This window comes from Rhinopithecus roxellana, chromosome 3, assembly GCF_007565055.1.
Source record: "Rhinopithecus roxellana isolate Shanxi Qingling chromosome 3, ASM756505v1, whole genome shotgun sequence".
NCBI classification, from domain to species: domain Eukaryota; kingdom Metazoa; phylum Chordata; class Mammalia; order Primates; family Cercopithecidae; genus Rhinopithecus; species Rhinopithecus roxellana.
Window position 1 is genome coordinate 110,597,376 of NC_044551.1, and position 22,682 is coordinate 110,620,057.

Consider the following 22,682-nt stretch of genomic DNA (forward strand, 5'->3'; position numbering starts at 1 on the left):
GAACTACAATTCCAGATGAGATTTGGGTGGAGACACAGCCAAACCATACCATAAGAATAACAGTTTTTAGATTTAGGGCCCACCCTAAATCCCAGGATGACCTCATCTTGAGGTCCTTAACTTAATTACATCTGCGAAAGCCCTATTTCCAAATAAAATCATATTCACAGGGTGGAGGGTTTGAAACTTTGAACATGTGTTTTTTAGGGGGACACAATTCAACTCACTGCACAGATTTACATAAATAACACATCTTTTAATAAAAATATTTTCCAAATAAAAATTTAGCAAGAAGAGTGACCTTATTTTTATAAATCTTTCATAATCTAGATTTATAGAAGAAGCTGGGTGCTCATTTCCTTTGATATTCACTCTGTTGTGCTGTTTTGGTTGAAATATATAATGAAAATCCAGCTTCACACAGATCATTACATACCCTCTGAAAGGGTTTCAAGAGGCCTCTGGGGGTCTTCAGAGCAACACTTGAGAACCACTGCTCTAAAGCATATACTCTATAAATATATGTAAAGTGAAATTTCCAGGCGGTGCCTATATATTCCAGGCTATATATATATATATATGCACACACACACTGAATATAGGTGTGTGTGTTGTGTATGTGTATACATATATTCTACTTTATTAGATAATAGCACATTGTTTTCCAACTTAATTAACCAATCTGCTTTTTCACTAGCAGTGTATAAGAGGTTTTGTGGCTCTGAAAGTTGACCAATATCTGTTATTGTTACACTTAAAATTTTTGCCTATCTAGCGGTATGTAATGTATTGCATTGTGATTTTAATCTTATTCATCCTTTTGTGTCTGTTTGTTTGTATCGCCATTTGATGTATGAAGAAACAGGTTTATTTAAAAGATCAATGTTACTTGTTCCCAGTCACATAATTAGTAAATAGAACCCATGTTTTCTCTTTTCGAATTCAGATTTCTTCCCACTCACCAAGACAAATAATGCTTCAGTTTCTGGCCCATTTCTCAGGAAGGCTCAACCTTCCCCAGATCACCACCCAATAACTAAGAACCTTGACTTCAAATCTTCTTCCCTCATTTCCCCACTGTGGAGACTTTGGGCACTTCAGGCGGCTGGAGGACTGCACAGCAGCCCTGCATCTTCCTCCCTTCATACCCCACTACCCACCCACCCCTACTCTCACCCTCTCACTTCCCTATCTGACTGCTTTCTATCTGCCTCTATTTCCTTTTCATAAAACCCTCTACTCATCTTCTGCTGACTAGACCCTCATCTAATCATTTAAAAAGGAATAATATCGAATTCGTGTGTATAATGTATGAGAAAATGTATAATGCACTGTAAGAATCATCACCTGTTAGCTGTTATTATTAATATTACTTATTAATACTATTATTTTTAAGCACTTCAACACAAATCAGTGGTGTGATCATAGGCACTCAATGTTTTTGATCCTCAATTTTCTCATCAGTGAAAAGGCGTAATAATACCTATCGTATGAGGTTGTTTGGAGGATGGAATGACATAATATATGTAATGTGCTCAGCACAGTGCTTGATGATAAGGCGTGCTCGAAGACGTTTAATTTATGTAACAAAAATTCATCTAGTGCTTGCTATGTACCAACCACTTCTAAGTACTTTTTCCAAATATTGAAACTTTGTAATAATTCTCTATGGTAGGTGTTATTATCTCCATTCTACAGACACAGACTGAGACAGAGAGTTTAAGCAAGTGGCTGGACGTCACAGCCAGTACGTGGCAAAACAGGGATTAAGCCAGTACGTGGCAAAACAGGAATTCTAAGGGATTAAGCTCTTAGAATTCGCACTCCATGTCCAGCTCCTGTCCAAATATTTATTATTACTTATGAGAAAACTCTGCAAATTGCAAAGCTCTCTACCACCAAAGATTAGCACCCTAGGGCAAAATGAGCCCTTTACCACTCCCTCAATGCTCCCCAGCGCTAAGTTCCCAGCGGAGGTTGCAGTGAACCCAGATCGCGCCACTGCACTCCAGCCTGGGTGACAGGGCGAGACTCTTGTCTCAAAAAAAAAAAAAAAAAAAAAAAGCGAGTGAGTGGAGCGTAATTACCCTCGCCAATAGCCCGTAACCACCGCGGCCGCCACTCCCCTTTTCCTGGCCTCGCCCCTCTCCACCCACGACTCTGGCTCCGCCCCTCGTCCCAGGCTGCGACGGAAGACGAGCCAACGCCTCGCGGGCTTCCACGTACGCACTCCAACCCTTGTCCCCGGAGGAGAACACATCCGGGTCACGGGAGCCGGTGTCTCAGGCTCCGCCCCTTCCCCACCAAGGGCTAATCCCCACTTCCGACCCTCATAGTCCTTTTCCGCTTCTCTTTCACCTCTCCAGGTGCGCCCCTCGGCGCCCCTCGTAGGAACCCGGAGGGTAGCTCTGATCCCGAGTCGCCCACAGGCGCGAACCTGCTCTGCCGTGTATCTTTGCGGGGCGGCCTGCGCTGAGGCCTGCCGCGCGCGGTGAGTCCGCGCAGACCTGACCCTGCGTCTTGCAGCTTGGTTGAGGCCGCCGCCGACTTCTCGGGATGCCGCGGCTGGGGTACGCGCAGCGCTGGGCGGCCGCCGCGGGCCGTTGGGGCTGCAGGCTGTTCGCACTGCTGCTGCTGGTGCCTGGACCCGGAGGCGCCTCTGAGATCACCTTCGAGCTTCCTGACAACGCCAAGCAGTGCTTCTACGAGGACATCGCTCAGGGCACCAAGTGCACCCTGGAGTTCCAGGTATCAGGGGCCCAGCAGTCCCTGGGCCCCAACTCGCGGCTCCAGGGTTGGGGGTTTAAGTTGAGGGATGGCACTTTCCTGTCCGTGTTTCCCTGTTCTTAGGCTAATTCAAAAATCGCTTCCAGGTAGCTGATGCCCAGCATTTGACTTTCCTCTAATAAACCTGGAGTGAGAGATGTTAAGACCGGATGTTAAAATGTATGAATTCCAGAAATGCTCCCTCTAGCATTTCTTTCCATTCTCATATTTAAGGCCTATTGAACTTTCTTCCTTAAAAATATTCCCTTAAAGAAAATCATTTATATTCTATAGTACCCAGTGTCAACTCTCTAATCCACACTTCCAATTTAGTTGAATTTGAAGTATTTTATTATACTACCTTCCAGAGATTGACTTTGACTTCAGAGAGCTTGTATAGACATATATAGTCATAAAATGTTAAATGCAACAATAAAGGTACACACTAGGTATAATGCTGGCAGAAGACAGAAGGATCATCGGGAAATTTAGCTAAGGAGCTGATATTAGAGCTGAGTCTGCAAGATAAGTAGCCGTTGCTCTACAAGGGAGCAGAGGAGAGAAGAAGGGGCCCTAGGCAGATATGTTCACGACAGTTCCAGCAGGCCTGAAATTAGCCTGAGCTATATTGCTAATATTTGTGCATGACATTGAAATACACTGAATAATAATAGTTTTGTGACTATAGTTACATATATTAATAGTCACAAAACTATATATTATTAGCTTTAATATAAAGCTATTATAATAGCTTTGTGACTGTGAGTCCAAGAGCTTTGGGGGCAGTTTGTACTAGTTTGTCAACATTATTTATTGGTAACAGTGAGATGGATGATTTGCTCTTGGTCTTGGTGAGACCACACCCCCAACGCAGAGCTCTGTTGAGACTAGCTCCATAGCAGGAATATGCCTTTGTGACCAGCGAAATATTTAAAAATGTGGTCAAGACTCCATTTTGTGTTCCTTGGTTCCAGGGTGTTTTGTTTGTACACTTGGGTGGTTCCAGATCTGAGAGAGTATGTGTCTGGCCACAGACCTAACAGAGGGAAGACAAAGGAGCCCACACCTGACCTTTTCAGACCTCTTGCTGTGAGACAGCCTTTGGCTGTGATGTTTTATATTCTTTTTCTTTTGGGACTCTTTTCGGTCCTAAGTTAAATTCTTAACCACTTTATTATACGACCTCCCAGAGACTGATTCTGACCTCAGAGAGCTTACATAGACATATATAGTCATATAATATTAAAAACTGTAGATTTGTGACATTATAACATACCGTAATAAACTGTAGATTTGTGACATGATAACATACCGTAATAAAACTATAGATTTGGGACATGATAACATACCGTAATAAACTGTAGATTTGGGACATTATAACATACCGTAATAAACTGTAGATTTGTGACATGATAACATACCGTAATAAAACTATAGATTTGGGACATGATAACATACCGTAATAAACTGTAGATTTGGGACATTATAACATACCGTAATAAACTGTAGATTTGGGACATGATAACGTACCGTAATAAACTGTAGATTTGGGACATGATAACATACCGTAATAAAACTATAGATTTGGGACATGATAACATACCGTAATAAACTGTAGATTTGGGACATTATAACATACCGTAATAAACTGTAGATTTGGGACATGATAACATACCGTAATAAACTGTAGATTTGAGACATGATAACGTACCGTAATAAACTGTAGATTTGCAAACACTGTCATTTTGAGCCCTGTGACTCTTCTTTAGCAAACCCCGTTGAACTGCACCGTCAGTGCAGATGTAAAGCAAAGACTTGTTCAGAGAATTTCTGGTAGTCTGGTATTTTGGGAACATAGAACGAGTAAGGCTGTGAATAAAAGAGGTTCTGAAGCTACCTGGGAGGAAGAACAGTGAATAGTACACCATTGTTAACAGATTCGGATTTTTCTGCAGGCCACAGGTAATTATCAAGAAGCTTTTAAGTGATTGCTCAATGGGGAATGAGGAAAGATGGGGAGATTGGCACCCCTCCTTCCCAGGAGACATTTGGCATCATGTTAGAAGGGCAGCTACCTGCATCTAGTAGGTAGAGGCCAGGTATGCTGCTTAACGTGCTGTAGTGCACAGTACAGTCCAGGGTCCTACAACACAGAATTATTCAGCTCAAAATGAAAATAATGCCAAGGTTGAGAAACCCTGAGTTAGAGGGAGAAGATATTGGGTAGTGGGAAGACCTTTTAGGAAGCTGTGGCAATAGTCCTGTCTGGATTGTGGTTTAGGAATGCGGTGAATTTGAGAGGGGCAAAAAGATTGAGAGATTTGTGTGATCGTATGGATAGATAGGGACACTTAGTTTGGGATGATCTTCAGTTTCAATAGTAGGTGATTGGACAGGTTTCAAGGGATACTTAACAAGATTACTTGTTTTAAGTTTGATGGAAGAGAAGTGGGGTGATGATAAGCTCTGGTCCTATTCAGTTTGTATGTATGTGTTTGATTATTCAAAATACAATGGTCAGGTATGAATAATTCAGTATAGCAAAATGAAATTATTATTATCGGCCGGGCGCGGTGGCTCAAGCCTGTAATCCCAGCACTTTGGGAGGCCGAGACGGGCAGATCACGAGGTCAGGAGATCGAGACCATCCTGGCTAACACGGTGAAACCCCGTCTCTACTAAAAAAATACAAAAAACTAGCCAGGCGAGGTGGCGGGCGCCTGTAGTCCCAGCTACTCGGGAGGCTGAGGCAGGAGAATGGCGTAAACCCGGGAGGCGGAGCTTGCAGTGAGCTGAGATCCGGCCACTGTACTCCAGCCTGGGCGACAAAGCGAGACTCCGTCTCAAAAAAAAAAAAAAAAAAAAAAAGAAAGGAATTATTATTATCACCTGGAGAAAAAGTTACTTTTTGGTGAGGATGGGAATTGGTAAATCCCCAATTGATAAAACACTTTTATATCAAAACATTTTATCTGTATATTAACATTTATATATTTTTACAGTTTCCTAAGTGCATAATTATTTTCATTTGATTATCAAAATGATCTGTAACATAGTTCAGTTAGTATCTTCTCTCTTAAGTGAGAAAAGGTCACACAGGTCACAGATCCTTCTTTTAAATCCACAGTTTGAACTCTGTTCTACTGACCTAGAATGTCAGTATGCTAACCAAGAGGGTTCAAGGTTGAAAATAACAGTCTTGTGCTACCATTCACATGGTGGTTTGGGAACCCTTCATTCAACCCAATGTCTCTTCCTAATCATCTCTTTCACAAGTGTATACGTTTCCTGTTTCTTCACCTCTCTCCACTCCCTCTTTCTTCTTACTCAGTTCTTTCTCATGTAAGGAAGCCTTTCTCTTTAATCCTTTCCCCCTTTTGTCTCTTAAAATACTTATCCAGTTACCGCAGGAAAAATCTCTCCCTCCTCTCTTCGTACAGCCCAAATGGCTGGAAGTGTAACTGATTAAGCATAAGCCCTTGAAAGTAGTTCTGCAGTTCTGTTCAGAACTACCTCCAGCCTTCCATTCAGTATGTTTGCCCTTAAGTACTGGCTTTCTAAATAAACGGACTTGTCGTCCTTTATGTTACTCATTTTTGCTTTAATCACAAGTGTTTCAACAATATTTTGTTTAATCAGTTATGTGTCTCCTGAAAACAAGGTTGTAAATGATTATATACTTTTAGAATAGCCCACTCCATTACTCAACTTGTGTAGTTCAAAACAAAATATATATCAAATTCCATGTAACTGACTGTAAAAAAACTTAATAAACACAATCCACTTGTAATTTGGCAGTAAAATGAACTTAAGTCTATGATAGAAGTATGAATGGGGTGTAATCCTAAGGACTGGCCTTTCACTGTGTGTGTGCTTGGATGATGCTAATAGGAAAGTGGGTGAGAAAATTTTCAGAAGGGAAATATTGCAGACAGTAAGCTTAGAGGTTAAGAATATGACTTTGGAGTTCAAGTTCTGCCTTTCCCACTTAACTGGATGAATACTCTTAAATGGGTCGCATATATAACATCAGTTTTTCAGTCTGTCAAATGGAAGGAAGAAAGTCTTTTGTAGGGTTGCTGGGAGAATTAAGTGATCTAATAGATCTACATTAATTAGCAGATTTGTCTGGTTAGTTCAAAGTGAATAAAAGTTGGAGGAAACTTGTTCAGTTTCTGTAAAGTTTAGTTGAAGTAAAATCTCCTCCCAACTTCCATCCACTGGTGAAAATTTAAAAATGTAAAATTGTCTGTGATAGTAAAAGTCCTTTGCCCATTTCCTTATTGTCATTTTATTAGGAAATCTGATTAAATCTGATTAATTTTTCAAACTTTTCAAAGTAATTTTTTTTTTAATCTCTTACAGGTGATTACTGGTGGTCACTATGATGTAGACTGTCGATTAGAAGATCCTGATGGTAAAGTGTTATACAAAGAGATGAAGAAACAGTATGATAGTTTTACCTTCACAGCCTCCAAAAATGGGACATACAAATTTTGCTTCAGCAATGAATTTTCTACTTTCACACATAAAACTGTATATTTTGATTTTCAAGTTGGAGAAGACCCACCTTTGTTTCCTAGTGAGAACCGAGTCAGTGCTCTTACCCAGGTAAATAAAAAAATCAGCAATATAATGTTGGTATATTTAAAAGGAGGAAAAAAGCATAATTTAATATCATGCACTAACTGATGAGCATGCAGTTTCGAGACTAACAATCTTTAAAATCTATCTTAATTCTTACATAGTAGGCATTTCACAGAGAACTTCAAACTTTTATAGTGAAAAATAATGTTGAAAGATTTTGTGAACTTTTAAGTGTAAAGAAAAAGAGGCACTAAAATAGGAGGAAGATCACGAAGGTAGAAACATCAGTGGTGAAAGAAGTTTGGGAAGGCTGAGCAGTGTTCCAGTCTTCTGAAGCGTTTTCTTTAATCCCTGAGGGAATGTTGCTGTCGTACTCAGGCTGGTATAACTGGAAGCAAAATGATGCCTACATTAGTAGAGAAATAATACCACACGATAGCCTTTATACCATTACTTAGTGTTACTCAAGCTACTGTAACAGTAACTTGTGCTGTAACTTTAGGTGAAATATTGAAGATTAATGGTAAGTCATCTCACAAAAATAGTTACAAAAGCTAAATTCGGATTTATTTTGGAGAAATAGAGAAAGCGTAAAAAATTCAAACCCAGTGAACAGCTATTGCTTAGGTGATGAGGACTGCTTTATTTCTAGTTCAAATACAGCAAAATCCAAAATGCTTCAAAATTCAAAGCTTTTTTAGCTCCAACCTGATGCCACAAGTGGAGCTGATCTCATGACACATCATTGAACATATCATATACAATTGCCTTAAGGCTACATGTATAAGGTGTATAGGAAACATAAATGAATTTCATGTCTAGACCTGGGTTCCATCACAAAGATATCTCATTATGTATACATAGATATTCCAAAATCTGAAATTCCAAACAATTCTGGTCCCAAACATTTTGGATAAGGGATACTCAACCTGTATGGTCTTAGATCATATCTAAAAGTTACTCAATTAGGCATGAAAAAGAATTATTTACCACTTATTTGTTAAAAATCTTAAACCGGTATTTTAGCGTTCCCAATTTCTATTTAGTCTCTTGGCCAAAGTCATGGTGAAAGAGACAGCTTTAAGAATGTGTAAAAGCCTTAATTCATAAACCTGTTGTAAGAATTAGCAAGATACTCTTAATTTTAGAAATGTTCTCTTTATTTTAAGGTCCTGTGTGAAAGACATTTTGCTTTGTAAAATGATATTTCTTTGGGGCCGTTACCTTAACCTGTGTCCATTGCTTCATAAATTTTAACTTGTATAAGGTGAGACTTGTTTTAAAAACCTAAGTGGTTAAATACAAGAAATGAATGGTAATAAAGCAGTTAGTATCATACCCTTCTTTATCCATGCTACATTTTTTATTTTTCTTAGTCTTATTTTTCTACTTTCAAAAAGATAATGTCTCCTATAATAGGGATAGTTACAAAGCAACTTTTCATACTTTAAAATGGAAAATTACCAGCTAGTAAGTTCAGAATAAAATTACCGGCTAGTAATGCAGAATAAGTGATAAGAGTTTTACTCTCACCATTTTTTACCCATTGATAAAATGATAGATTTAGAGTAGGCAATGATCACCAGTCACTACTAAAACCATTAAGTAAAAGGCTGGTGGGGAACTTAATACTGAGTAGATCAGAGTGAATGATCTTTCACAAATGGAGAGACAACTAGACATTATGTGCCTTATGAATAATTTGCACTACACAACACTGACTACTAGGCGTTCCCACCCAGAACATTGCACCTGAATCCCATCAAGTCTCTAGCTCTAAATGCCCGTTTATAAGAAATACAGAGGATAAAGGAATGGCATGGGAATGCAATCAGCAAAATCCAATAAGTGGGAAATGCCACAGGATAGGGGTAGATGGCAAGGAAAAAAGAAAAAAACAAGGACAAAAGCCGAAAGATTAACGAAGACTTATATCAGCCAAATGATTGTGTTAACCTTACTTGGATTCTCATTGGAAAACCAATTTTGAAACAATAGGGGAAATTTGAACACTATTTCCTGACTTTAAGGAACTGTTTTAAATTATTTCATGTGTTATAATACTATTGGGGTTATGTTTTTAAAAAGTGTTACCTTTTAGAAATAAAATATAAAAGTATTTGTAGCTGAAGTGATAAAATATCTGAGATTTGCTTTAAAAATAATCGGGGAAAATACATGGGGAATATAGATGAAGCAAGATTAGCCATATGTTAATCTTTATTGACATCATGGAGGTTCATTATACTTTTCTCAATACTTTTGAATACGTATGGAAGTTTTCACTGTAAAAGTTTTTTAAAAATCACATCTCAGGCCGGGCGTGGTGGCTCACGCCTGTAATCCCAGCACTTTGGGAGGCCGAGGCGGGCGGATCATGAAGTCAGTAGTTCGAGACCAGCCTGACCAACATGGTGAAACCCCATTTGTAATAAAAATACAAAAATTAGTTGGGTGTGGTGGAGTGTGCCTCCAGTCCCAGCTACTCAGGAGGCTGAGGCAGGAGAATTGCTTGAACCTGGGAGGTGGAAGTTGCAGTGAGCCGAGCAAATGTTTCATTCCTAGGGGCCCAAACAAAGCAAGGACAACAAAACGTCTGACTCTTCTAATAGGTTAATGCAGTTTGTTGGCTTCATGATTTCTTACATTTTTTAAAAGCACTTTAATAGAATATTTTAATAATTATTCCTTTCATACTTATTTTGGCAGAACTTTATTAAACGTTATTTTCTAATGCCTATATTCCTTAACTAAAATTAAAACAAACTTAGATTTGTTTTTAAATACAGGTTTGTTGCATAAAATAATACTAAAACATATATTTTACCACTAGGATTAAGTTTGCAGCAGTAGAAAAATACTAAACCATGGTATACAAAAAACCTAGTCGCTTCACCTTTCTCAAAACAGACAGTATAATAAATGTATAAAAAGGCAAGCTGTTATCAGCTAAAGGCTCACAAAGTGATTACACAGTGAAACTGAAACTTGCATCCTGTTGGGAACATACATTGGTTTAGTTGACTGGCATGAGGGAAAAGGCTGATTTAACAAATAGATAAATGTAAAAAAAAAAAAAAAAAGTCATTCCTATTCTTATATATCCCTTTCAGATTTAAAAGTTACCTAACGATTTTGATGTTGTAGCTGTTTTAAACATAGTTCAAATAACTGACTAATTCGGCCTTTTTTTTTTGTACTGTGCTTTATTTTTATAGATATTTGGGCTTTGATTTATATTCTCATTATTGATGAGCTCACTGCCATTGTCTTCCTCCTAATTTTTGTTTAAAGAACTTGGGCTGGAAATTCTGTAGTCACCAACCTTAGCTGATAAGTATTTCTGCTATTGTTAGCTTAGTGTTCCATCTGCCCCCTTACTGATGCCATGGCTGTGACATTTCAGTTGGGGAAAACAGCTGCTTCATGAGATCTCTAGCCTTAACAGTTGTCCTAGTGAAAATGAGCAGGGGGGTTTCATTGCAAGGACAACTGGCATAAATGTATGAATGAATGCCAGGTTAGTAGCACGTTAGTCAAAAGAGGAATTGAGATCAAATTGAAAGAAAAGCTGAATATGATAGATGAAGTCTACAGAAAGTATCACACATACTGACTGAAAATATTTCTCTGCAGATGGAATCTGCCTGTGTTTCAATTCACGAAGCTCTGAAGTCTGTCATCGATTATCAGACTCATTTCCGATTAAGAGAAGCTCAAGGCCGAAGCCGAGCAGAGGATCTAAATACAAGAGTGGCCTATTGGTCAGTAGGAGAAGCCCTCATTCTTCTGGTGGTTAGCATAGGGCAGGTATTTCTTTTGAAAAGTTTTTTCTCAGATAAAAGAACCACCACAACTCGTGTTGGATCATAACTACGTTTTGAGAATTGATGCACCATTGCCACTGTAATATTGCTGTCCTCTAATCAATTTTAGGTACTGAAGAACTTAATATTGGCAACATTTTTAAAACCTTACTCATACACTTGTTGGGAGGGATGTACAATGCATATCCCCAAACTGGAAAGGACACCATTTTTTATTTGTAAAGGTGGAAAAACTTTGGAACTCATTTTGGGCTATTCATGTTAAATATTCAACACCAATGATCTACTCTGTTCTGGGTTGTTTATATCTACTCTTCGCACACTAAACCTTGGTGTTTTGATTCCTTTTAACCATTTAAAACTACTTTCTTATAGGTAGTTGATATTTTAAAAACCTTAGATTTAATGTCTACATGTGTTAAAGAGGAAGAAAATTGCCTTTTAATTGTTAATAAGAAAACCAAATGTGATGAACTGTAGCCCAAGCCCTATTCTGCACTGTTGAATTTTATGGAGGAAAAAAAAGTCTACCATAGGAATGTTAGTTAATATTGATACATCATAGTAAAATTTATTTCTCACTAGCTTAGAAAATGTCAGACTTTTGTTTTTGGAGTTTATGATTTATAACCAGCTATGCTATTTTTTCATAAAGGCATTTGTAGCACACACAAAACAGTATGTTTCAGTAGCATAAAAGAGTTTATACAGGCCTTAAATATCAGACTGTTTGTAACAGGTAGAAATATTACAGAATAATTTAAGACACTACAATGGGGGTAAATGAAATAGGAAAATTTTTAGTGAGTTACCCGTACTCATTACATTTTCAGTGCTTTTACAAAGAAAAAAGGTGATATGTTTAATTTTAACAGTTTAATTGGCTGGCTCTTGCCCTTACATGACTTTAATGTCTGTGAGTCATTCCCAGCTGAAATTAACAATTGTTAGTATTAGTATCACATAAGTGCCGTACATTTTGTCCTCATGGGTGTGATGCACTGAAAAGTTAGTTGCTTTCCTTTTTTCTTTTTTTCTTTTTTTTTTTTTTGTCTTGCATATTTTATTTCTGTAGTTTCTGGTTAGCTACCCTAAAGTGATTAAAAAATTTAGAATGCTATGTGTTTCCTATTTGGTAATCTTCATTGACTGTTCCTTATTTAATGACTATTAAATAGTGCATATTGTATAGACTATAGGGTTTACATTGTGTTTGCACCTTATAACTTGTATAGATTGAGCTGATTGAAATAAGATTTTGTTCCAAGTATTATCTGATAGAATACAAGATGATTCAAAATTATATAGATATTTAAAGCTTTTCTGCTGTTTTTTTTTTTTTTTTTTTTTTAATTGCAACTGCTTTTCTGCCATGCCTCTCTTCCCTACCCAAAAGTGATGAGTTCTGAACAAGACAAGACTGTCATATTGTAGAGACTTTGACATGTGATACCATGGAATACTGATTGGATAGCCAACCTAGTCACTTACCAATATTGACTAGAAGTTAACTCTTAATTCTAAGCTATCTTAAAATGCATATATATACTTCTTGCATGGAAGAGCAAAACAAATTCAAGTTGTCATACTTGGTAATTTCAGATGCTGCAGTATAGCAAAGAGTGAACATGTTTTCAACCCTTTAATTTTTTAAGATGTTTGAAGACCAACTAACTACTCCTTAATATTTATCAATGGATTAAGAAGTTTAAGATTTTGCAGATTTATCAATTTGGGTTTTTGTACTGAGGTTGTCTTGCGGCTTTATAAGTGTCCCTTTATATTTAAATTTGAAAGTTTTAAGCACTGATGTTAATGTGATCGATCAGCATGGGCAAATGTCCTTTTCTGGTTGCCTCTCTATGCTATTGTGTTCAGATACTTATACCATAATTAAACAGTAAGGTATAGATCTTGCTGAGTTTGGCATAGATAGTGCACTCATTTAATCTGTGCCTCTAAAAACTTCAGAATATTAGAATATTACCACAAATAATTTTTGGTGAAACTATTGAGATATTAAAATTTTTGAAATCACTGCTGTTACCTGTTATAGAAAATAGTGTGGGCTTAGTCTAGTCTCTGTGTAACTGGTTACATTTTGATGGTTGTCTATACTCAACTGGATATGTATATGTAAATTAGAAAATACATACCTATCCAGACATAAATGTTAAGTAACATTTTTTTCTTCCTCCAACTACATAATTTGTAGCTCATCATCTTTCCTTAATCCTTTCCTAACTTGTTGCAGCAGTTTGAATTTCCCAAATATTTATGTTTGGACATAATGGCTCAGAATACATATTTGAACATCATAGTTGTATATATTTTTAAAGTAGAATAAATAATGGAAAGCAACTTGATATACAAGTTTATACTAAAATTTCAACTGTGTGAAGATACATTTTAAGGTATTACTTTGCTAATAATCTACACATTCTTTTTTCTATTAAAGAAACAAATGGTTTGTGGTTCACAGCTTTCATCCAAGCTTGGTGATAATCAACTTTGAAAATACAGTGGACTGAAGAGCAAATTTATTCTTTCGAAAATTTCATTTAAATCTCTGTACTATGCATTTTTGTTTCAGTTTGTAAATGTGTAACATTTGTAGTTAAATAGGACAAAGCAGGCCCTATGACTCTTGTTTTCAAAAAATTAAATTAATATATAAATAATTCAGAGGGGTTTTTCATTTACTTTTGAAAAGAAACTTCTTTAACAGGATTGCACCTATCAGTTTCTTGTAGAATAAAAAAAAAATATTTCAACAAACTGACTTCACTTGTTTCTGTCAGGATTTAAATCTTTCTATAGCTCCTTATAAACTTAAAGCCTGGAGTACAGTTCTGTAATGAGAGTGATTATTTATTTGGTATTTTATTAAAATATCTGAGGGACTGTCCAAGAAAGAAGGTGAAAGAGAAATACCACATCTGTACTGCCTAATTGGTAACCTCTTTGCATTCCTTACGGAAAGTTTGTGTAGGTGAAAAGCAGTTAAATCATCATTTGCTCTAAAGAGGTCTTAATTTTTAAGTAAATTAACTTTAGGTTGTATAATACCCAGTTGTATCAATGTTTTTCTTAATGTAGTCAGAGGGGACAGTCTGGTTCCTGGGCACAATTCTCCAAAAACAACAGGGAAATAACTGTAAATATAGGTTAACATTTATTGAATGTTTACCTTGTGCTAGGTGCTGTGCTGAGTATTTGTATTGACACATTTAATCTTTGCAATGTTTCCATGAAATGTATTATTTCCATTTTACAGATGAGGAAACTGAGGCATAGAGGGGTTAAGAAATCTCATATCACACAGTAATTGGCACAGTTTGAATATGAACCATAGCAGTCTGGCCCCAGAGCCCTCTTTCGCAAGCACTATGCAATACTGCCTTACAAAAAACCAATTAAGGATAGTTCTCTGAAGGCTTAGCTATCTTGAATTCACTACAGCTCAGTAGCGGTTCAGTGCTTTGGCTTTGAAGTCACAGCCAAGTTCAAGTCATGGTTGTGTGACTTTGGATTTTATTAACTATATATTTCTGTTTTCCATCTGCTGCTAAGGTGATGCCATCTGGTATAATGAGAATGAAATGAGATGTTTATTAAACACCGAGGATCAGTGCCTATCATATACAAGCATTTAGTAATTATATTTTTTATCATTAGTCTAATTCTGGTCTCTTGATCTTTCTTTAGTTCCTAAGGTCCTTACTATGGCTTCTATTCATGTGGCTCTTACATGAACAATACATGACACAAATACAGTGTTTGAATGTCTGTCATGCACATGATGGTCTGCTAGAAGTTTCAAAAATGATTAAGACCGGCTGGACGCAATGGCTCATGCCTGTAATCCCAGCACTGTTGGAGGTCCAGGTGGGCGGATCACCTGAGGTCAGGCGTTCAAGACCAGCCTGGCCAACATGGTGAAACCCTGTCTCTACTGAAAATACAAAAAGTAGTGGGGCATGGTGGCGCATGCCTGTAATTCCAGCTACTCGGGAGGCTGAGGCAGGAGAATCACTTGAACCTGGGAGGCAGAGGTTGCAGTGAGCCAAGATTGCACCACTGTAGTCCAGCCTGGGCAACAGAGCAGGACTTGGTCTCAAAAAAAAAAAAAAAAAAAAAAAAAAATTAATAAGACAGTCTGACCTCCAGGAACATAACCTAGATGGTGTAGATAGGATAACTGTATGAGCAACTAATGTTACACAGGTAATGAAGCAGAGTGGACTCTAAGGGTCTAAGGTATTTACAGGGTGCTAGAGGAAGAAGAGAATATATAGATCAAAAGACTTATTTCTTAGGGAGTTTTACATCATCTCCCCACAGTGGAAGCCCTGGTTATGTGATTATGCCAGTAATTGAGTGGTTTAATCTCCAGTTTAGGGATATGGGTATTAACCAGTCCCTCTTGCTACAGATTGAAAGACATATTCTTTAATTTTCTTAACAATAAAGGTGATGTTTGATCTCCTGAGTAACTTCTCCATCTCAGGAGTTTCCAAATTCTGGAGGAAAATACAAGGATGTTGTCCTATTTTTATCATTAGGAATCAGCTTCCTTCCTGAAATGTAGATACAAAAGTGACACTGGTCTGGCATATGCTTATTAGTGCTGGATGATTCCTAATGATCACTACTATCTTGAAAAGGCAACAGCATAAGAATTTGATTAATAATGGTTCAAAGAACAAAGTCTACGCAGAATTTCATCATTCTTTTTGGTGTATTTCAGTTATTTTTATAGATACTTGTGTATTGTTTAAAGAAATTGGTATTGTACTTTCTATAACAAATTTTTAACACTTTTACATTTGTGAAATCTATCATATAGAAGAGAGCATTTAGCGTGTACAATTTAATGAGAAATAAAATTATAAAACAGATACTCATATATCCAATGCTCAGGTTAAGAAATGTAACATTGCCAATACCTTAGAAAGCTCCTATGTATCCTTTCCTGGTCAGTTTCCTGAATCACCCCAAGAGAGAGAACCAATATTCTGCTTGTAATGCAAATAATCTTTTCTTTGTATTTTTACCAGTTAAGTATACTAGTTCTCACGCTTTTTAAAACATAATTTCTGCCGGGCGCGGTGGCTCACGCCTGTAATCCCAGCTCTCAGGGAGGCAGAGGCGGGAGGATAGCTTGAGCCCAGGAGTTCGAGACCTGCCTGGGTTATACAGCGAGACCCCGTTCTCCACAAAAAGGAAAAAAAAAAAAAACATAATTTCTAAACCATCATAAACTGATACTTTCATAAATACAAAATCATGTACTTGAATGTATTGGCACTGTCAGATTACTATCAGCATTTCTAAATGTTTATGAATGTTTACTCACTTTATGTGCTTACCTCTCCATCAGCCAATGACAGTTGATCAATATGGATCAATATGGGACCACACTTTGAGTAGTACTGATGTCTGCATTCCTTAAAAATAGTCAAAACAGGTAGAAGTAAACATTAATAAAATTTAATAAATAGAAATGTCACTTCTTTGTGACTTGCTGAACAGTTAGTACCATCCATGATGATGCACATGACTATAGTTTTGTTACTGTGTTTACTATTAATATTACCACTGTTACGTATTTCTTCCATGAAGGCATTTGGAGCATTCCACCTTTTTTGCTATTTTGAACAAAGCCACTATGAATATCCTTGTATATATGTCAGGTTGTACGTGTGTATGATCTCTGGAGAATACATCCAGCAATGGCATTGGTGGGTCACAGGCTATGTATATCTTCAGATTTACTAGGTAATACCTAACTTTTCCAAAGTAATTATGTCAATCAGTGCTTTCACCAGCAGCATTAAAAGGTTCCGCATTTGGTATTGTTAGACTTTAAAACTTTGGAAAATCTAGGCTTGTAATGGTACCTCATTGTTGCTTAATTTGCATTTCCACGAGGTTAATTATTTTTTTCTACAAATTTATCTAACATTTGGATTTCCCCTTTTTGCAAAGTTGCTGTTTAAATCATTTCCCCATTTTTAACAATTTTATTGACTTTTTTTGGTTAATAAAATTCCTTCTTATACTGAGACTACTTAATCATTTGGTTATAACTATTTCAAATATCTTCTCACAATTATTTATCTTTCTGCTCCTAGTGAAATGTATCCATCTTCTCTATTTTTGGTGTTTTTGTGTCTTATTTAAAACATAATTCCCTCTCCTTAGGTCATGAATATCTTCTGTAATGTGTTCTAAAATATGTGTAGTTTTGTCTTCCACTCAAACTGAATTTTGTTTTGTGGGTGAGGGTAAGTATCCAGGTTCTTTTTTTTCCCCTTGCTTCTTGAAAAGTCATCTTTCTCAATTGGTTGAACATGCCATTTCTGTCATCTATGAAATGTTCATATTTACATGAATCTATTTCTGGGCTCTCTTTTATTCCATTGATCAATTTGCCCATATATCAGTAACACACTGTCTTAATTACTAAAGCTCTTAAAAGTCTTGATATTTGGTAAAATAAGTCTTTTTATACCTTGTTCTTCAAGATTTTGGCTGTGATCATTTCTTTGCACTTTTATACAAATTTTAGAATTTCAACAAAACAAAATTGTTAGGATTTTGATTGGGATTGTATTTTACCTGTGAACAAATTCTTTACAATAGTACATTTTTTGGTGAGTTAATGTCTTTCCATTGTATCTTTGAATAAAGTCTTATAATTTTCTTCATAGAAATACTGTATACATATATTTTGTTAATCTTTCTTGTATCTTTATGTTTTTGATGCTGTCATAAATGAAATCTTTTAAGTTTTTAATTTTTTGTTGGTTTGTGGGAATACTTTTTAAATTGATTTTTCTATTCAGCAACCTTGCCTACTACTAACTCCATTCTATAAGTCTCAATATCTAGCATTTTAGTTATTCATTAACTGCAAAGTTTTTTTTTCATTATCACTACTACTCTTTGATCCATAAATATTATTTGGAACTATAATTTCCAAACATGAATATTTAAGTTTTCCTTTATTGTTGATTTTTAACATAATTGAATTTTGATCAGAGGATATATTCTCTATATGATTTAAATTCTTTGAAATGTGTTAATTGTTGCTTTATGGCGTAAGTGGCTGGTTTTTATAAATTTTAGGGTGCTTGAAAAGAAACTTCTACAGTTATTTATGTTCATCAATCATTTTAGTCATGTTCATTAATCATTTTTCAAGTCTTTGTATCCTTAGTGATGATTTTTTTGTTTTTGGTATATGTCTCTTGGTTACTAAGATAATTGTGTTAAAATCTAGCTAGCATGATTTTAGATGTGTCCATGTGATTCTTTCAGTTTCTCTCTTTTTCTATTTTGGGGACATATTGGGATACAAATGTATAATTGTTGTATTTTCCAGGTTTACTGAAAGAAGCTTTATCATTACAAAATTATCTTTATTTCCACTAATAAATTTTGCCTTAAAATTAATTTTATTTGATATTAATGTAGCTATACCAGCTTTCGTTTGACTAGCACTTGTGTAGTATATCATTTTCCACAGTTTTACTTTCAGCCTTTATGTATATTTATTTTTTAGAGGTGCCTCTTATTTATATCATATTGCTGTTACTGTGTGTCCTATCTGTTCTGTGTTTCTTTTTCTCTACTTTTTTTTTTTTGATAGTTTTTGTTGTTGTTGTTGTTGTTACTCCTTTTTTTCCTCTAGCTATTAGATCGGAAGTTGTGTATATTTCTGTTCATGGTTATTCTAGAAATTTCATTACGCATCTCTGACTTACCAAAGCCTAAACTTGCCCAGACTTCTGGGCAGTACAGTAGCCTTAGAACACTTTTAACTCCATTTACTGTCCTCCCAGCTTATATACTGTGGTTGTCACGTATGTTGTCATAAATGTAAGTCTTTAAATGTAAGTCATTACTATTGTTTTATATAGTTAATATTGACTTAGATTTACCCACAAATTTACCGCCTTTCTTACTCTCTATTCCTTGCTGTGTCTTTGAGCTTCCATCTGGAGTAATTTTTCTTTTGCCTGAGTATATGTTTAGAATTTACTTTAGTGCAGTTCACCTGGTGGCACATTTACTTTGTTCTTGTTTTTTGAAATGTCGTTATTTTGTCTTCTTTTTGAGAGACTTCCCCCTGCCCCCTGCTTGACAGAATTCTAAATGGATGGTCATCTGGAAAGGTAAAGATAACTTTCTGTTGTATTCTGACTTCCATTGTTACTGGGAAGAAGTCACCTGTCAGTCTATTGCTCCATTGAGACTAATCCATTTTTTTCCTCTGGTTGCTTTCAGGATTTTCTCTTTGTAATTATTATTATTATTATCATTATTATTATTATTTGGAGTTTCATTATGTTGTATATAAGTGAGGATTTTATTGTATTTTCCCACTTGGGCTTTGTTTGGCATCTTGGACCTGTGGGTTGATACGTCAGTTCTGGAAAATTCTCAACCATCATTGATTTGTTCAAATTTTGTTTAGAATCTTACATCTGTATTCATGAGAGATGTTGGTCTGTGGTTTTCTGTTTTTGTAATGTCTTTTGTCTGATTAGTATGATACTAATGCTGGCTTAATAGAATGATTTCACAAGTATTCCCTCCTCTTGAATTTTTTTGAAGAGTATGTGTAGGATTGGTATTATTTCTTCCTTAAATGTTTTGGTAGAGCTCACTTTACCATTGAAGTCACCTGGACATGAAGTTTTCTTTGTGGGAACATTTTTCACTATACCTTTAATTTCTTTGATAGATTTAGGGCTTTTAAAATAAAATGTTTCATCTTGACTGAGTTTGTCTTTTAAGGATTTTTTCCATTTCATCTAAATTGTTGAATTTGCTGGCATAAAGTTGTTCATAATCTTTCCTTAGTAACCTTTTAATAACTGGTATGTCATGTTACCTCTCTCATTTCTAATATTGGTAATTTGCATCTGGTCTCTTTTTTCTTAACTTACCTGGCTAGAAGCTTATTGATTTTGAAATCTTAGTAAACCATCTTTTGGTTTTATTTCTGGGGGAATAAAGTACCATAATCAAGCTTAGTAATCCTTTTTCTTACCTTCCTCCAGGATTTTGACTAGATGGGATTCTTTGTCTAATGAAGTGACCTAACCTTCATTTCTACAGAATGGAGCCATTGATCGGCCTGTCTTGTTGCAGTTTTCCACTGACTAGGACTGTTAGCACTAAGGGGCATTCCGGTGAATTTCCTGGTTTCCAGATACAGCCTTCTAGTTCCCATTGTGTAACAGAAACAGTTTTCCTCTGATAACTGGAATTAGCTATCCTGGCCAGTCCATTGAGCTGCTTTTCTGTTAGTTTAATGGCATGAGGAACCTCAAAAGGCCAGGGCCAGTCTCAGCTCCTAAATCATCAAAACGTGATTCTTTTTCCTGAAGGAAGTGTTCCACTCTTAGACTCTAGAATTTCTAAACCCACGAAGCCCAACATTTTGGGAATGGGAAGCAAAAATTATTCATGTAGATTCTTAGGTATGCTATTGAACAGAAACACTCCTTCTACCCTTTGGCTCTGAGACCTGTGCATCCTGGTAGTAGGGAGACAACTCCATATATTGACTGCATATTAAATTAATGTACCACATTCTATAGGATAGCACCCTACCTTTTCATGATGTTGCCTCCCAGATACCTCCGTAACCGAGCTCTCATTTTGCCACTCAACCATTCTATCAAGCTAGCTACTTCTAGGAGAGAAAGCATGTGTTAAAACCATTGAATTAACTTCCATTGCCATAAACTGTGTACCTGGTTGGAAGAAATGTTTTTGGGATTCTTATGTAATGGATAAAACCCTCAGAAGTGTGAAGAATATTAGTGCCAGTGGAAACACTGCAGGCAGAGAATGCAAATTCATACCTTGAATGTGAATTATCTTTGTGAAGACAAAGTGCTACCTATTTCTTATGGAAATTGCCCAATGTAACCATCACGTTACTGGGTTGCCAGCAAGTCTCATTGAGAATAATGCCATATTAGGAACCAGCCTTGGAAATATAGTCACACTTCACATTGTTGCCAGGTTGGACACTCAGCAATGATAGTAGCCAAATAGTGTAGGTGAGGAGAAGACCATACTATTGAACGTTCACTCCATCATTGCTTTGATGGCCGCTTGGTACGTGGGCCCATTAACCAAGCCCTGGGTTGGCTGGAGAAAGACTGACATCTACCAGACAATTCATCTTGTTCCCCTTATTACTGAAAATCTTCTCCACCTGATGTATCCTATTAGGCACTTATGTGGGACATGAATATCTTCACATGCCCTCACCACTCCAAGAGGGTTAGGCCTGTCTTGCTGCAGTAAGCCTCACTGACAGATCTTTTACAAATTTTCCATTTTGTTCTTTCCAAGAACCTAAAAGCTAGATGATCCATTAGACACTGCCTGTAAGTCAGTATATTTATCAGTTTGTCATGTCGTCCCCGCCTTTCTTGAATGTGAATAACCAGGTATGTAGCTAGCAGTTGCCCACTAGGAAGATTCCCTGTCCCCATTACCAATGCATGGATCTGAAATTGTCTCACTTCTTTACATACCTATAGTCCCAGATTAGACTATAAAATCTCCATGAGAACTAGGACTGTCTCCTGTTCACACAATATCCCTAATGCCTAGCACATAGAATGTACTCTAACCATGTGTGGCGTGAGTGATTGATGCATTTTCTTGAACATTTGGAGAGAAAATGTTAAGCAATAAACTTGTAACCAGTTTAAGATTTTTTTTTAGTACATGTGACTGTATTATGAAGAACAATGCAAAATTTGGAGCAATTTAAAAAGATGAAACAGTTCAAGTAAATTTGCCCATGACACTAGTGACTTCAGGCTCTTTTATGTATGCAACCTAAGTGATGAATAGGTAAGTATGTGTTTATGGAATCTGTCATTGGTGGTATTTCAGTGGAAAGATTTGAAAAACTCTGATTTTGAAGGGTTGCCAGAGAAAGAGGAACAGGCAGAGGAAACTGAAAGAAGAATTTTAACAAGCAGGATGAGCATAAAGGCAAAGTGGGGTTGTCAACATCAAGGAAACAGTGTTGGGAGACAATGGTCAACTGTCAATCGCCAAAGAGAGACTCCCAGGAAAAATGAGGGCAACAAAAGTATCAATGAATTTAGGAGGCCACTGCTTACCCAAAGAGTTTAGGTAGAATTGTTGGGAGGTGCAGTGGTTGGAGAATCAACTGCATGAATAATGAATTGTGTTGACACTGTACATAATACGGTATTTCTGACTACATTGTGGCATTTCACCAAGTAATTACTACCTGAAGTGCCTCCCTTCAGTAAGCCATCCTGTTGCTGGATGGGGAAAGAGAAGGAGGAAAGAATTCTTAGCTTTACCTGTACTGTGCTTCTGAGACCCAGGTATGAACCTTCACTTCCAATTTACTATCCATGGTCTGATCCGATGTTCAGTAACTGGGTTCTCCTTTGGCAGGGAGTAGGTATTGCCTGAGAATTAAAA

The 22,682-nt window shown here is 36.6% G+C and overlaps 1 protein-coding gene and 1 long non-coding RNA gene across 2 annotated transcripts; one reads left to right on the forward strand and one right to left on the reverse strand.

Annotated features, from left to right (window-relative positions):
* The first annotated feature begins 2,171 nt into the window (after window positions 1-2,171).
* TMED7 (transmembrane p24 trafficking protein 7) lies at window positions 2,172-14,245 on the forward strand. Its single transcript, XM_010356921.2, has 3 exons — window positions 2,172-2,748; window positions 7,132-7,377; window positions 10,990-14,245. Exons 1-3 carry the CDS (start codon window positions 2,557-2,559, stop codon window positions 11,224-11,226), a joined length of 675 nt encoding a protein of 224 aa, XP_010355223.1. The 5' UTR covers window positions 2,172-2,556; the 3' UTR covers window positions 11,227-14,245.
* LOC115896440 lies at window positions 7,391-22,678 on the reverse strand. The gene is made up of 3 exons (XR_004056318.1): window positions 22,559-22,678; window positions 16,553-16,630; window positions 7,391-7,741 (listed from the first exon to the last, which is right to left on the reverse strand). It is a non-coding gene; the product is annotated as an uncharacterized LOC115896440 (long non-coding RNA).
* Between the last annotated feature and the right edge of the window lie 4 nt (window positions 22,679-22,682).

Bases quoted from the DNA above. Each gene is read 5' to 3' on its own strand.
- TMED7 (XM_010356921.2), top strand. From the start codon at position 2,557: ATGCCGCGGCTGGGGTACGCGCAGCGCTGGGCGGCCGCCGCGGGCCGT. The intron at 2,749-7,131 runs GTATCAGGGGCC...AATCTCTTACAG, and splicing joins AGTGCACCCTGGAGTTCCAG to GTGATTACTGGTGGTCACTA. The intron at 7,378-10,989 runs GTAAATAAAAAA...ATTTCTCTGCAG, and splicing joins GAGTCAGTGCTCTTACCCAG to ATGGAATCTGCCTGTGTTTC.